Source organism: Synchiropus splendidus, chromosome 1 (genome assembly GCF_027744825.2).
Source record: "Synchiropus splendidus isolate RoL2022-P1 chromosome 1, RoL_Sspl_1.0, whole genome shotgun sequence".
Classification (NCBI taxonomy): Eukaryota; Metazoa; Chordata; class Actinopteri; order Syngnathiformes; family Callionymidae; genus Synchiropus; species Synchiropus splendidus.
The window spans coordinates 68370813-68386922 of NC_071334.1; the positions used below are offsets into that span (position 1 = coordinate 68370813).

Below are 16110 nucleotides of genomic sequence, written 5' to 3' on the forward strand. Positions count from 1 at the left end.
TATAATCTGGATTAGTGAGTTCTCACAAACACACATGACCTGATCTGTACGTGGCACCGTGAACTGGCTCTGGAGGTCCACGTAAGAAGCTTTGGAGCCAAAACGCTGCGGCGACCCAGATGGCAACATGAAGAGCGGACACACGGCCATCATACGTGCGCTGCAACATGCCAGCGGCTCCAATCCTCTTAGGCCCCAGTCCAGGTCCGTGTTACATGTGCTGAGGTGGGGAGAAGGGGGTGGGTGTCACCCAGCTCAGCGCCACCATCAGGTCCGACCCAGCGATCTGATTCCATCGCTCAACCCAGCGATGAACTTAACATGCTCATTAATCCAGATCCATGTAGATCTGATGAGGACTTTCACGTCCGGTCCAGATGTCATTGGTGGCGGTGATTAATGGACCGGGTCCCCCGGCGCCGGAGCCAGCTGGTCTGACTGGGCCCTTCTGTTGAAGAGGAGTGCGGATCATCAGGCTGGGTTCTTCTGGTTCCAGTTTTATAACCAGGTCCTCCGAGCAGATTCAGTGTGAAACGTCTTCTCAGTCCTGGAGGGGCCGGCGTGACCTTTGACCCCTACGTCAACGGAGACACCGGTGAGGTCGCAGGGGCAGCAGCGCCGTCGTCCTCTCCACAAACCATCTCCAAAAGTCCGTCTGAGAGACGTCACCTCTGGTGCGGCCCCGGGGCCTCCCCCGAGATTAAGTGGTTCACAGGAAGTTTTGTGACCCCGGGCGTCATTCATGTCGCACAATCCTCCTAAAACTCGGAAGGATCAGATTTTTAATTCCAGGAAGCGGATTAGAAGCCAGCGGCCGCCGCTGCCCCCAAATCTCTTCAATCACCAGTCATGATTCAGCAGCAGGAAGGGGCCAGCGGGACGCGGCTCCCATTAACGCTGCTGCTACATTAGCAAAAACGGAATACACGGTGTCTTTTGTTCCGAGGGGAACGGAAAAAAATGAATGGCTCTGCAATTGCGGTGCATTCACCTGCTATTACATTGTACTGCTGCAATTTCTTTGTGCTTCTCTGACCCCTGTTGCAACATTACAGCCACATGAGTCGCTAAGTTTTAAGATTTTTGTTCTCCATTCACTGACTCCCGTTCCGAACCATCTCCAAAGGATCAGCGACAACACAGCCTGGAAACAGATGCTTCCTGACAACTTCACAGAGCGAAATGAGCGCATAACATGTACATGGTTTTTATTGGTTTCATGGAAATAAATGAAACTAATTCGCCTTACATTTTGTCATTTACGGCATTTACAACGTGTTAGAGGAGAGTGAGATGAACATCATGAGTAGCAATCATCAGTAGTGAGCTCCTGTGTTGTGGTTTCACTCTGAATAAAGCACTTCAAGCTGAGTGTCAAAACATTGGTCAGTTTCCTCAAGCGTTTATCACCAAGCTGCATCACGCCACTGTTTCAAGACTGAATCCTGTTTCGGGGTCCTCACGTACGTGTCCTCAACGAGCCGACATTACGTCCACGGCCTCCAGCCGTCCATCACACCGCAGCCGTCCGCATGAGTGTGTGTGCTCCGTCAGCTGATCTGGACACCAGCATCACTGAGGGCCAGGCCACTTCCGCTGCCACATCAGTTCCTGTCACTGCCACAACAGTGGCAGCTTCTCCTCACAGAGGCCCTCACATGCTCCTTCTATCTACCACACTTCCTCTCTAGGAACTTCCTCTGGAACTAGGAACTTCCTCTTGAACTACGAGGAGCGCCGTAACTCCAGAACCTTCTCTGTACCTTGCTGTGAACGCCACGTCTGTGGTGCCCTGTCATGAAATGATCTCACCTTTTAGCGAAAGGTCAGGAGCACCTGAATGTCTTCCACCTCGTCTGCGAGTGAGGGCGATTGCTTTTTTCAGTGACATTCAAGAGGCATCAGGTCTACACATGAAATCGCCTTGAAATCCTTTAGTTCAATTTCCTCTGGCTCATTAAAACATAAAAGAAAAAGAGGTGGTATGTGCCGGATGTGACGTCATCACTCCGCGGCAGGTGGGACACATTTGGTACCTGCACCCATCAGGATATTAAGAGGTCAGAGGTCGGAGTCATGAAGCGCAGGATCTCAGGAATGAGCCTCAGTTTTTGTAGCAGCTTGATTGAGAAGTGGAAAAATGTCAAAAAAGTCAAAATAGTTGATGAACATTCCAGTCACTGTGACGCAGAAACATCAGCAATACTCAAAGGAAGTGCTTTAAAACCCTCCTGTGGTCACGTGATTAGTGTAAAAATCGCACTTAAGATCTAAATGACGTGTTCACTCGGCATTGAAGCGCAGAATGGACACAATAATAATGTAATCGAGATGAACAGAAGTGGAGAGTTAGAGTGGAGGCCGCCACCTGCAGGTCAGACAGAGCACCGCAGCAGTTTATCAGAACCAGTCAAACACTGACACCGTGTGGCAGCACTCGGTAGCGCGTCCGGTCAGTCACCCCCGGTGGTGACGTCACACACACGACGAGCCAATGGGTTTAGTCAACAGTTTAATCAACAAAGAACGCACACAACTACACTACAGTCACAAACACACACACCGACGGTTTCAAGTGATGAGAGTGGAGTATGTGCCGCCGACGTTTGCTCCGCTTTGGTCCCGCTAGTGAGGTTCAGGAAATGGAAGTGAGGGGTTTGTTGTGCGCTCACAGGTCGTGGCAGACGGGTCGCACCCGAGTCAGGATGGAGTGCACGCGACTCGCAGCAGCAGGTCACGAGGGGCTCGTTCACACGACTTGGTGAAGTCCCAAGTCGTCCTCCTGAGCTCCAGCTCCAGGCCAGCGGGTGGCGCTGTGGCAGCACGTGAGCGACACCCACAGCACAGATGGGGCTGCAGTGGAGAACCGTCCGAGTCTGCGCCTCACAAGGATGACGCCTGACGTGAAACTAACAAAACTCTCACTCGTGGCCTCCGCAGTGTTTTCAACCTGGAGAGACTGTCTTTCATGTGCGAGTCAAGCGAGTCACACACAGCCACGTGACTCCAGTGGAGCCGGGTCTGGAGCCTCGTGCGGCACCAACACAGGGCGACCAGCCGGGTCGTTCTCGGAGTCCTGACGGTTGTTAGCTTCAGTAGCTACAAGTTAGTCCTGCTAACGACTGCAGTCTGATATTTACATGATGGCGCCCGAACACATCACGGACAGACACCGGGCTACGTACACACGGCAACAGTTACGACGGGAAGAGCCGCGCAAATTGGGTCAGGGTCATAATTACTACTGAAATCGGGGGATTCGGTCGACGGGTTTTCGGACAAACCTAGGAAAAGTCTACGATCTTTTCTTCCGGATCTCCAAGTTCTTGAAGTCGGCTGGGCGTAGCTTCATCTCAGCGAACTGGATGGACGTCTCGTGGCCCTTCCAGTGGAACCAGTTGATGCCCTGAGGAAGGAGGACGGGGTCAAGACACAGCGAGGCCGAGCGGGAGGGTTCAAGCTCGCCGTGCTGACTCACCTTACTGTGGTTGGTGTCGCCGTATTTGCCCATCAGGTTGACGCGGTGACAGTTCTTGTACCAGAACGCTCCTTTGTAGGACAGAGCGCAGTTGGTGACCGCAATGTCGTTGTCATTGTCGTAGGTGGAGAAAGGGCGCCCCTGGTGGTAGGACATGGAGTCACCTGAGGAGGAGGACTGTTTTTAGTTCATGGAGGTTGATGTAGCTGTAACACCAGCAGCAGTACTGCTAATTGAAGTGGTCGTGAGATTAGTATAGTAGTGGCATCATCTGCTGAAATACTGTTTGCACTTCTTTGGCGTCAGCTGCTAGTAACACAACTTGTCACGAGCGGCAGCGATGGGTAGTAATAACAAACATTATGGTCGACAGAGTTAGTAGTGACCATCGTAGAAACAGTACTTTTGTCGGCACGAGGAGTGCAAGACTGTGCACTGATGTTGAGTAGCCCAAATAATAGTTACCTTGTAATAATATTAGTCACAAAGGAAGGTTGCAGTAGCTGTACGGATAGCAGCTGAAAGTGCAGTTGCAGTAGTAGCAGTTGTGGATGCTGTAAAAGTACTTGTAGAAGCACAACCAACAGGTGAGTCTCTGAATGGAAGTAGTGAAAGATGTTGGACTATTTGTGGTTTGCAGTATCAATGATGGTGTTTGCAGTATCAGAAGAACTACAGTCACTGTTGACGTGAAGTAGTAGAAGTAGAAGCAGTAGAAGTGTCTGTTGTAGGAGAGACAATCGTAGAACTATGTTTACTACCTCCAGGCAAAACAGAAGTAGTTTCTGCAGTATTTGCACTTCTATCAGTTCTAGTCGGTTGCTGTAGTAGTGGTAAATGTGGCGGTAGAGGAAAATGTTTCAGATGTAGTACTGATTTCAGTAGTACTGTCCAGTTCACAGGTGAAGTCCAGGAGGAAGTATTACCGGCCGTTCCACTATAGCTGCCAATGCTCAGCTTGTACCGGGTTCTGGGCTCAGCGATGGTGAACTTGTCGTACTGGGCATAGGCCGCGTCGCCGTGGTCCCGCAGGTCCACCCGAAGCTCGTAGTGGTCCGAGGCTGTGATCTTGTGCAGGTTGGAGAGGCCTGAGACGGAGGCGTGTGTGTGTGAGAGTGGGTCGGGTTTGAGCGACGGAACAGACGTCTCGGAACTCACCGAGCCAGAACTCATCATTCATGTTGCCAAAGCCCGCAGTGTAGTTCTTCCAGTTCCTGAAGAATTCCAGCTTTCCGTTCTGCCGTCTGAGGAACACCTGAGGAGGACACCGGAGTCAGAGCAGCACTGAGCCCCAGCAGGGTCTCAGCTCGAGCACTTGTGAGTAGCTTCTGCTCACAGTTCCTTCAGAAACATCTGAGTCTGCCACAGATTTTCACCGGCCTTCAGCGGCATCAGGTGCAGTTGTCAGTGCTGCAGCCTCGAAGCAAGAAGGTTTGAGTCCAGCTCTGAAAGGACTCTTCCCCTGATCCCTCCGGATTCTTCCCACTGTTGCCCAAATGAAGACCGAATCGGCAACAGGAGCAACTGTATCGGTGTGCTGTTCCTGCCCTTCGCCCCAGGTGGCTGAGACAGGCTCTTGTGAGGAAGCTTGCCAGATAGCATGGCTAGCAGAGCGTATCACCGTACCGTGCCTCGCAGTATTGCAAGGCCAATGTATTGGACTGTGCTGGATGAGTCACCGCGAGTACCACAGTCTGTGGGCGTTGAGCTGCGGCAGAGCCAGAACTCTTTAGAGGTCTCGCCTGAGCGCCTCCACTGAACACACAAACAGGACCGATACTCTGCGACCTGACTTCTGACGTGTGAAGGTCTGCTCACCAGCCATCCTCCGCCGTCCGTGCTCATGTCGCAGTACACCTGGAGCGGTTGGCTCTCCTCCCCTGCCACGTAGATGGTGTAGACACCGGAGGCTGTCTCGCCATTGACCAGAACCTGAGCGCAGTCTTTGGGGAACTGGTGCATCTGTCCAACTAGACATGTTGAAAGAACATTAGTGTCGACATCTGTGAAACATCACCGGCCAAAGACAGACTTCCAGGAAGACATCTGATATGGCGCGGGACAAATGGACCTGCCAGAGGCTCAAACAGGTCCTGAATCGGGTCAGCTCTGATGGACGTGAGCTTCTGACCATTGCCAGTGTTACTTTAGTAGACAGTAGCTGTCCACATCAGGCCCTGAGTTACGCTGTGTCAAACAAAGGAAGCAGTTCGACACATGTGAGGCACCGCTGTAAACATTGTGTTCGTCAGTCAGGGTGACAGCGACAACAGCTGCCACTGCTACGTGATGAGACCTGCTTGTTGGTTCCTTCTCCTCTCAAATATGACTTCATCTGAGCGACCCACAACTGAAGGACCCAAGTGAAGATAAGCTCCATATTCTTGTCCAGAACGGCTCGCTGAGGACCTTCTTCTTCCTTTGAGTGGTTTGACGAACTGAACTAGCTCTCACACCAGCAGCAGCTTCATGAGGAAGGTGGCACCAGGTGGGTTCAGAGCCCACCTTCCAGAAGTGAAGAAGGACCAGCAGCAGACCGCTGTGTGTTAACAGGGCACAGAGCATGATGGTGCTACTGAGGAGGAACTCTTACATAAGGACAGTGTGCTGAGAAAGAGCATGGAGATACGTCCCCTCCATGGAGACCTTGCTTTCTCACCGGTGGTAAAGACGGCCGTCACGTGACGGCTCCTCTCGGCTCCGACGATCGTCTGAAGTCTGACGCTGTACTGCGTCCCCCCGCTGAGCTGGGCCATGTTGTACGAGGAGGCAGTGGGGCTCAGCACCACCTCCTGCATGAGCATCAAGAAGGAGGGTTGAGTTAGTGAACTACAGCCACGTTCCCCTCCCTGGACTCACCCTGACGGACTCGCCCTTGGCCGAGAATGACAGCGTGTATCCGGTGACGGCGGCTTGCGGAGGTTTCCAAGTCAGTGTGGCGGCGTCCGCCTGGATATTGACGGCCATCAGGTCACGAGGAGGATCCACATCTGTGCAAACACAAGTATGAAGACAGCAAATCCTTCTGCAAGTCCATGAGCAGACGTACCTGTGGTGAACTCCGCCGCAGCCGAGTCGCTCTTCTGAGCTTCTTTTACGGCGTAAACTTCAACGGTGTAGCGAGTACCGGGAACAAGGGTGGACATCAGGAACTGCCCTGTGTTCCCAGATACGTGTTCCACCACTGGAGACACTGCCCAACACAAGCAAACATGAAGGCCATCGTGGCTGAAGCACTAGCCAGCTAATGTAAGTGGAGACTGGTACCGGTAATGGAAGCGCTACCTGAGCTGGCGCTGTAGCTGATGACGTATCCATCCACGGCCGCCACAGATGGTTGCCATGTCAACAGCGCGGAGAAGTCAGTCACGTTGGTCACAGCAACAGCCTGCGGTCGATCCAGGGCTGATGCGAAAACACGGTTAATCTGAGTCCAGATGGAACAGAGCCAGGCGCAGTGAGACTCTACCTGTGGTGACGGTGTCACTGCTTGGCTCACTCTCCTCCAGACCCTTCAGAGCGCTAACCGTCACCTGGTACATTTTTCCCGGCATCATGTTGGGCAGCAGAGCTTCCAGGACGTCGCCGTCCACCGTCACGGTCATCGGACTTCCTGTTGGCACATAGGAAAAGATCAGGTTGGGTGATCACATCTTATTAGGACTACCAGGTGCAAGGTTCCCGGGACCTAGGGAACCATGGCAGACAACTTACAAATGTGGTCGCCCTTTGCAAGTCTGTGTGGCACTCAGCATTGAGACTTCCAGGTCAACCTCTAGCAGCGATACTGCGAGTGCCACTTCCAGCAGTGTAACTCAGGACGGCTGCGTGCTCTCACTGAGGGGCCTCTGTGGTCTAGATGGTCTCTCCAAGATAAAAGTCAAGGGTCTGGAAGCATGCCCAGGACTTACGAACCCTGAAGGAACGTGAGAGTTTGGGGCTACAGAAAGCCTCAGTGTTCGTCCATGTCGCGGTCTGCTGGTCATGATATCGAGTTAAAAATGCACAACAGCGCAGACGCCAACTGAATCCCACATTTTTCCGTTCTGGACACAGTGCACAGATACCCACTGCCGGCATCGGAGCCGACTGAGGTGGCAGGTTGGAGCCTGAAGAGGGAACTGGCGCCGGTTCCGATGGGTTTGTGCATGTCAATTCAGTAGAAACCCTGCTGTCCACGTGTCATGACCCCTGATCCTCTCATCCAAGCTCAGCTTCTGAACTCCCCTCGTCGTTGCCATGGCAACAGAAGATCAGAAGGCAAATCGTGATCTACCACGTCATTTCTTCATACTACACCCTCCACAACTGTGAGACAGTCTGGGTGGTGGATGACTGGACACTGTGTGTCCTCTGCAATAGATTTGGATCAGAGCAACAGACCGAGCCAGAACCGGCTTCAGAGCCAGGCGAAACACCAGTCTGTTTCAACCGAATTTGGAACCGGGGAGGTGCACTGGAATGGAACTGCCTGGGTTGAAACGGACCGGCGTTATGCCTCGCTCTGGAGCCGGTTACGGTCCCCACTACTGCACCTACCACATAGCAATAAAAGGTTTCCCGTAATGAACAGGAGACAATGTGACCTGGTGCATGAGTAGTTTGCACCACCTCAGTGAGGCGGAGAATTCAACAAGTTCTCAGTTATGAGAACGTCAGAGTTTATAGTGTTTCCTTTAATGGCACTTTGTATATTTCTGTCGATTTGGTAATAATGTATTTATTTTGCCCACTCTCGCGACAGAATCTGTAGTTCATGGCGCGACTCTTACCGCCCTCGAACGGCAGGTAGGTGATGCGATAACTGTCCACAGGCGAGCGGGGCACGGACCAGTGGACCACCGCAGACGAGTCCGTCACATCGGAGAAATGGAGACCCTTTGGAGTTGTCAGTGCTAGTGGGAGGAAAATGGGGTTACAGAGTGGACATAGAAATCATGGTAGTGAGGTTCTTGTGTCCGTACCAGTCTGAGCCACACCCGTAACGGGTTGCGAGCGCTGGTCCAGTGTGACACCATACAGCTCGATCTCGTACTCGGTCCCACCCATCAGCCCCGTCAAGACCTTGGTGCGCTCGTCTCCGCGGACGTTGAACTCCTGAGGATGCCGCAGTCGTTTGCTGTCCCTTATTTTGATGACAAACCTGTCGAAGATGTCCTCCTCGGCCGCCCACGACACTCGGAACCCGTCGGAGGAAATATCCGACACGAACAGCTGCTCCACCTCAGGCTCAGCTTCTGCAGACAGAAAGGAGAAGGTTTTTCTCTCAGCGATAAACGTCTGGTTCTGTGGGGGTCGAAGTCTGAGTTGCACTGAGGTGACAACAGAACCTTCAAAAGTCAGCAGCGATCTCCTGAAGGCTGTTTAAGACAAGAAGAATAAGAAGAAGAGTAGGTGCTGTGGCATCCTGAAAGAGTTCATGCAGAAGAACCGTGGGACCTTTTGCAAAACAAAGCACCCAAAGGACAGTCTGATAAAGGTGGTGGCTGATAGCTGACGGCCTTGTGAGCCAGGTCGCCACAGTGAGAGCAGACAGTCCAGTCCTGGTGCCTGGCTGTTTTGGTCAGTGACTTGATCAGGCAGACTAGAGCAGCGCCAGGCGTGAGCTAAGGCAGTTTGCTAGCGTGGGTGACGACAGTGGGAAAGAAGGCGAAACATGGACATGACAAAGTCTTCCAGCAGATAGAGAGGAAACGCCTGGAAACGAAGCCAGCGGTTTTGGAACAAAGCCCGGAGACACACCAACAAAACAGGCAACCACGAGGTTGAGTTTAAGTCCAGTAAAGTAGGGTTGTTATAAGGCTCAGCAGCAGATTGTTCATGGACCTGTTTCTGCAAGGAAACATCACGTCTCCAGCTACACTCTAACTTGAAAGACCCGGAGACCTGTGTTGTGTTGGTGAGTCTCCTGTCCAAGCAGCTACTAGAAAGAAGAGAAGTGAATGCAGGCGTGGGCGGGGCTTCGGTGGAGCCGGGTCAGTGGTGGTACACCTCAGTACCTGTCACGGCCACTGTGGTCAAAGGTCGAGAGAGAAGCCCTGAGTCAGTGACGCCGGTCAGCCGGACCTCGTAGCCAATGCCAGTGATGAGGCCCCACATGTTGAGGTGAGTCTGGTTCCCCGGCACAGTGAACTCCTGAGGTTGCAGCAACCAGCCCGAGTCGGTCACCACTATGTGGAAGTGGCTGAAGCCGCCGCTAGGTGTGACCGAATCCTCCGGCTGCCTGACCGCCCAGGAAACGCGGAAGCCGTAGGGCGTGACGTTGGAGATGGTCAAGTTCTCCACTTTGGGAAGCGGCGCTGGGAGTTGGTTTTCAGGAGTAGAACGTCAGGATGCAGAAGCAAACACAAATAGGCTGTAGCTAACTGGTTAGCTGGGTTCTAGCTAAGACCCTTCAGACCCATCTGGAAGTTGTCTTCTGCTGACCTCTACGTGGCACTGTGTTCTTGAGAAAGCCAATTAGCTCAGCAAGCAAAGAACATGCTATTCTGGATCTGCTTGTGGATAGTCTTAGCAAAGTGTTAGCACGACGAGACACCGCGCAAACATGTCTCTGCTCGGCTGGTGTGGAATTCACCTGATTTTATTTTAATACGTCTTGTACGTCAAATGTGTGTCCTGCTATTGAACATTGCTGAACATCAAATTTCATCAGTTCTGACATGGATGGCTAATAATACATAAACAAGGTGTAATTGAAACGTCTACAATTCAAGGACCCACGTGAGCATCCAAGTTGTTGGGCTTACAGGAGATGGATCTGCTTGGGCCCCAAACAAGACCAAAGCCGAGGGCTTTATCAATGACTCATTTGACTCACTGTAGACAGCAAACGTTCCCGAACCGTTCTGCTCCTGGTGACCCCAATGATGTCAGAACTGATGAGATTATGACAAACCCCTGGGGTCAAGAATGTCTGTAAATACCTGTAACAGCATGAGTTAGCACTGAAGGCGTTTGGCGCCCATGAGAGATCCCGTAGAGCTCGACGTCGTAGCCAGTGGCATCCATCAAGTTAGCGATCGTAATGTTACAGACTCCTCCTGGCAGCCTGAACTCCAGCGGATCAGACTGCTGCTCAGAGTCGCTGACCCGGACGACGAAACCGTCAAAGTGGCCCGACAAAGTGCTCCAAGACAGGCTGAGGTTATGTGGGCTCGCAGACGCGGCAGCTAGCGGTCCCAACTGCGGGACCTGCTCTGCATGAATCAAAGAAGAGAGCTGCTCAGTCAGTGGGCCTGCGGCGAAAGATGAGTGCGGCAGCGTCGGCTTCAGTACCTGTGGTTGCCACTGCGTACAGAGGTGGAGAGTTCCGGCCGCCCGCACTGGCGTAAAGCTTAATGTCATAGCTAGTACTGGCTCTGAGGCCTGCCATCACAGTGGAGCGCGCGTCTCCGGGCAAGGCGCGCCCCATCGCCTGTGAGGGTCGAGCAGATTCCCTGACTTCTACTAGGAAGTTATCGAAGGTCTCCTCTGCCGCCCGCCACGACAGAGAAAACCTGTCAGACGTCACGTTATGAACAACTAGTCTGGACAAGGCCGGCTCCTCGGCTACAGAGGGGAGAGAGGCACAGGTCGGTGGGTGGAAACAGAATGCAGTTTCTCTAACAGACTTGTCTCAGAGGCAGCGTGCACAAAAGCAAAAAAGGGCAACAAGCTAGCCGGGGCACTGGGTGGTTAATAGAGAGTTCCTTAGCTGTGGTAACGCAGTCGTATCCTGACTGACTAGCACATCAGCTGACATGAGATACGTCACTTCATAACTTTGACTCGTGGGCCACAGCTTGCTTGCGTCGCGAGGTTACTGAGAGAGAACTACTTCTACCCCCGGTTCCATTTCTTAGCTACAGACCTGTCTCTGAACCTGCTGTCGGCAAGAGAAGGAGCTGATTTCATGGACAGAATGAAACTGCTAAGTCCTGAATGAGTGTTACAGTTTGGAGAAGGCGGTGTGTTTGCGTGGAGGGGGAACTGTCCTGTGGTTATTCTTTGTCCAGCATTTGCTGGGGGATCGTTGCTGGAAGCTGTTGGAAGGTTGTTTCTTCAGGGACATTAGGACGCATCTGGAGTCTGTTGAAACTCGTTCCTGGGGCAAGGAATCACATCCAGACGTGTCCGAGACGTTTAAAGACGTGATGGGTATCAGCCTAAAGAAAGAGTCCAGAAGGTGCTGTAGCACCGCATGATGCTTGGTGCACTGAAGGCTATTTACGGGGACCATTGACGCACTCCAAGGGTAAAGGTGTTTGGAGGCGCTTAGTCAGCACTGAACAGTTTATGGCTAAATAGAAACCCGGGTTGACTGGGAGTCTTATGAGGGTTAATCTATCTGAGGAAGGTGGGAGGCTTCTCTGAGGCAGAGCCTTGGACAGCGAGAGGTTGCTGATGAGGCTGCTTCTGCACCAGTTTGGTGGGACCTGAAGGGCATCTGCGACTGTCACTGCTTCTGGAACTCACTCACACCAGACTCCTATTTGTGCACGAGGCCACGAAGACAAGCCAATGGAGTCAACACTGAGGTACCTGTGGAGGCCACGACGCTGAGGGGGCTGGTTCGGGATCCCATGAACGTTCCATAAAGGTAGGCTATGTAGTCAGTGCCAGGACGAAGCCCTGTGACCTCATGTGACCTCACATTGCGCGGTAAGTGGAACTCTTTGGGCTCCATCAGCCAATCAGAGTCGATGACCTCCAGAACAAAAGCATCAAGTTCTCCCTCTGTCACGCTCCAGCTGATGGAGAAGCTTTCCAACGTCACGTTTGAGACATCGAAATTTCCGATCATTGGCTGATTCACTAGGAGGAAAGATTCTCGTTAGACTTATCGCACGGAATTGTCATTATCGAGTGCGTTTGTTAGTATAGAAATATTACTGAATTGGATGCAAAAAATCCTGATCACTAAGTTTTCAGAAAAAAAGATGGAGGAAAGAAAGAAAAAAAATTACATTAACAAAAGCTAAAATATGCATTTTGAAATACAGTGGTACCTCGGTTCAGTTCAAACAAAATTTTCGAGATTTTTTTGCTTTGGATTTGGAACGAAAATCCAGAACTCAAAGGACCCCGAAAAAAGCCGGGAAAACATAATGTGCGCGGACCGATCAGCTGACCCACAACGCAGCCTCTGTATGCAGACGTGTCCCGTTAGCTCCATTTACTGACTGTTTTTTCTTCATACTGAGGTGTAAAACCTTTCCTGTCTCCACACTGGACCGTGGTCGAGTGTCACAGGGGAGGTGCTGGAGCGCTCACTCCAGGGTTTGATGTCCTGTTGTGGGCTGGAGCTGGGACAGGGATGAGGCCAGTCTGGGACAGAGCGTGACTTGGTTTATGACTTTGTCACAGCCAAACTGCACAGAAGCGCACATTCAGAGCTGGACACGCACCGGGCACCTCTTCCCTTCTGGAGAGACGTCACTCACTCGGCAACCCCTCCCACATGCAGCGGCCACACACATAGAGGAACAGCCACCTGCAGCAGACACTCTACATTCACTCCTACAAAAGACTATTTTAAGGCTTGGAACGCATTAGTTCTTTTCCCCGTTCATTGTAATGGGAAAAATCCATTCAGATCGCACAACAAAACGCTTCTCGCACGGCCGTCTGGAATGGATTGTGGTCGAGAACCGAGGTACCACTGTAATGTCAGAAGTAAAAAATAAAATATGTTGTCCTTAGAAAAGAGAAAAGCTCAGTGGTTCCTGGACTCAAAAGCGCGACTGAACGGACCGTGGGCTCTTTACCACTGAACCATAAGAAAGTGAACTGGTCCGATCCGTTCCAAAATATTGCCTTCATTCCTGTCCATCGCAGGAAATCATTCCAGAGCCTTCACTGTAAAGCTGCGGAGGAGACTGAGGGCTCATAACTGGGCCGCAAACATACAGCCAGAGGAAAGAAGGGGATGAAAAAGGCAAATTGAAATCTGTAAAATGTGAGGATCTTTCTCAGGTCCATCAGCAGAGGTGAGCAGAGCAAGCAGCAGAGCTCAGTCAGACTTGTTAGTCGCCTTGAGAAATGAGACGCCGGGAAGACTGAAGGCAAACGACCCTTCAAGGTCAATCAGTTTCACGCTTGGATGCCGTCGCTCCCTTTGCTTTTGCAATCGTTGCAGCACATCAGCGTCAAGCCTGATGGGGGGGCGGGCGGTGGTTCATGCGACTGGAGGAGACACTGAACACTGGGCAGGCAGTTAGTTGGAGTCAGTGATGCGACCGCATCTGGAGGTCAAAGGTCAACAGGACTGTCACTTCTGTCCAAAACACAGTCAAAAGTTCCCTCAGAAACAGAAAACTAACTTGAGGAAGTTCCAGGCTGAGAAAAGTAAAAGAGACTTTCTTCTTCTTCAGCAGTGTTTTAGAGGAAAGGAAAGGAACTTTCGGAGTCTGTCATTAAAGCCATTATTCAGACGTGCCTGGTTGTACGTTCATGCAGCAGCTGTTGACAGAGCGACTCAGAAGAAAGGCAGCGAGTCAGGAGCGGAGGTTTCGGCCGGCGGGTACCTGTGGTGGCTTCGCTGTACTGCGGCTCCAGGAAGGAGCCGTCGAGCATGCCGTACAGCCCCACCAGGTAGGTGGTGTTGGGGTTGAGTCCCGAGATCTCCAGACTGGACGCACCGCTGGACAGCGTCAGGTTCTGGCTCTCTCTGTAGTCGTCCAGGTTTGTGACCTCCAGAACGAAACTGTCCAATTCCCCGCCCACCGGGGTCCAGGAGGCGGTGAAGCCGTCCCAGCTGATGTCAGAGAGCGTCAGGTTCGCCACCGCCCGGTTTCTGTCCGGCGCTGGACAAACAGAGTTCTGTCAACGCTGCGTTTCCATAGTCATCTTAGGAGGCTAGTCTCCAATGATGACTTATACTGGGACTTTCAGTCAAACTGAGGTGATCCAAAGTGTCTCTACACACCAAGGCACAGCAGTGAAGATCCTAAGTGTTAGCGCAGTGACAGTACCTGTTGTAAAGAAACCTCTGAGGGGTAAAGACCTCCGGCCCGCCTCCTCCAGTCCACGGACCACCACCTTAAACTTTGTAGAGGGCGTCAAACCGTGAAGTTGGGTTTGCCGCACACTTCCTGGTACCGTGGTCACAGCAGCGTCCAACCCCCCGAGAGGAGGCGTGACCTCAACCAGGAAGTGGTGGAACATGTCGTCCGCTGCTGACCAATGCAGAGTGGCACCGGTGGCGGTGACATCAGTGACCTGGAGGTCTGACAGAGGGCTAAACTCAGAGCTCTCGGGCTCAAACCCTGAACTCCAGCTCTCCTCTGGGTCTGTGTTTGGAGGAAGCGACGTCGCTGGAGCGTTGGTGACCTGCGGCGGTGCCCGGGCTGCTGCGGGGAACAGAAGAGGTGTTTAACCAATGCTTGCTCTGAAGGGGAAAACGGCCGTGAAAACTCCAGACAAGTCGCAGCAGCGTCAGCTGGTGGTACATGTTGCCAAAGACTATCGATATCCTAGCTCACTGAGTCAGAGTTGCACAGCAGAACCTTCTGAGAAGGTAGCGTCAGCGTGCCAGCGTAGGCCAGAGAGGGTCAGGTCTTCTCTCCATGCTGCTGCTTCATGCACAAGCACATTCTGATGCCTGCAGTGCAGCTTTCCTCTCCCGCCAGCAGCAAGCCATGCTAGTCTTCGGATGATAGAAACGCCTGCTGGTCTACCTGTGACCGCGACTCCCTCCATTAGCGCCGTCCTCTGGCTACCAGTCACTCCCACTAGTTTCAGCTCGTATTCCGTTGACGCCTCGAGGCCCTGGACTCTGGACCCAGTGGCGTTCCCGGGAAGCCGGATTTCTCCGGCATCCCATAATTGCTGTGAAACTCGGTATTCAATGGCCAAACTGTCGAAGACGTCCGCGGGCTTCAGTGTCCACGAGAGGTGGAAGCCGTCGGATGAGACGCCGGAGACTGTGAGCTCCCTGAGCTTGGCCTCTGGCTGTGACTCTGAGAGCTCGGACTCGTCGAAATTCATGAAGCTAATGACATTGTCCCCCGGCTCCGGAGGAGTTGTGAGCTCGGGCTGTTCCGAGCCTGATACATATAAAGTGAACGAAGCTACGAGACAGAAAGAGAAGTTCCAGTCAAGAGTTGAGAAAAAGATGAAACCCTTTTATGTCCTAAAACGACCACCCGCTCAGTAACAGTGCAAATGATTTGGTACTGGTGGGCACCAGGCTCGAGCGTCTGCTTTCCTTCTGGTCCAGAGAGGACCTCAACCAGCCATGGAGCTGAAAGGTCCCAGAGCAGGAAGGAGGGAGACCAACAGGCACCAACTGCTGCTAGGGCTTAGAAGAAGGATCTATGATCATGGTGACATTTCCTTGGTGCAGCTGCTTGGTAGAAACCACTGGAGAGGTCACACCAGTCGGGTGAGGCAGTCCAAATGAGGGGGTCACCTCAGATGCCCGATGACCACAGCCACCGACTGATGATGCATCTCAAAGCACATCTCTCTCCACATTGTGGCGTGTTTTCTAAGTTTGTCTTGAGGATGTTCCAACAGTTTTTGGAAGATTGTTTCGAGAGGATGCAGCATCTGTGAATCCACAGACAGATGCCGGCCTACATCACGGGCGGCCTCTCTTGAAGGCAGGCAGGCCGGGTAATTTGGGTCATGTAAAAACCAGAAAGCAG

General features: G+C 52.4%; 1 protein-coding gene across 2 annotated transcripts in view; it reads right to left on the reverse strand.

The window, feature by feature from the left end:
• Positions 1 to 2429: 2429 nt before the first annotated feature.
• The window catches only part of LOC128752583 (tenascin-like), a 37533-nt gene continuing 23852 nt past the window's right edge, over positions 2430 to 16110 (reverse strand). Inside the window, exons 12-30 of one of the 2 annotated variants that reach the window (XM_053853949.1) lie at positions 15104 to 15531; positions 14434 to 14791; positions 13987 to 14265; positions 12002 to 12274; positions 10757 to 11029; positions 10405 to 10677; positions 9478 to 9777; positions 8443 to 8715; positions 8251 to 8373; positions 6948 to 7091; positions 6764 to 6883; positions 6528 to 6671; positions 6338 to 6468; positions 6138 to 6270; positions 5297 to 5448; positions 4637 to 4733; positions 4405 to 4566; positions 3479 to 3642; positions 2430 to 3406 (exon numbers count right to left, since the gene is read on the reverse strand). In XM_053853949.1, coding sequence (XP_053709924.1) covers positions 3296 to 3406; positions 3479 to 3642; positions 4405 to 4566; positions 4637 to 4733; positions 5297 to 5448; positions 6138 to 6270; positions 6338 to 6468; positions 6528 to 6671; positions 6764 to 6883; positions 6948 to 7091; positions 8251 to 8373; positions 8443 to 8715; positions 9478 to 9777; positions 10405 to 10677; positions 10757 to 11029; positions 12002 to 12274; positions 13987 to 14265; positions 14434 to 14791; positions 15104 to 15531 — 3938 coding nt within the window. In that variant the 3' untranslated portion in view covers positions 2430 to 3295. The remainder of the gene's footprint in view (positions 3407 to 3478; positions 3643 to 4404; positions 4567 to 4636; positions 4734 to 5296; positions 5449 to 6137; positions 6271 to 6337; positions 6469 to 6527; positions 6672 to 6763; positions 6884 to 6947; positions 7092 to 8250; positions 8374 to 8442; positions 8716 to 9477; positions 9778 to 10404; positions 10678 to 10756; positions 11030 to 12001; positions 12275 to 13986; positions 14266 to 14433; positions 14792 to 15103; positions 15532 to 16110) is intronic. The other variant, XM_053853948.1, reaches the window with a different exon arrangement.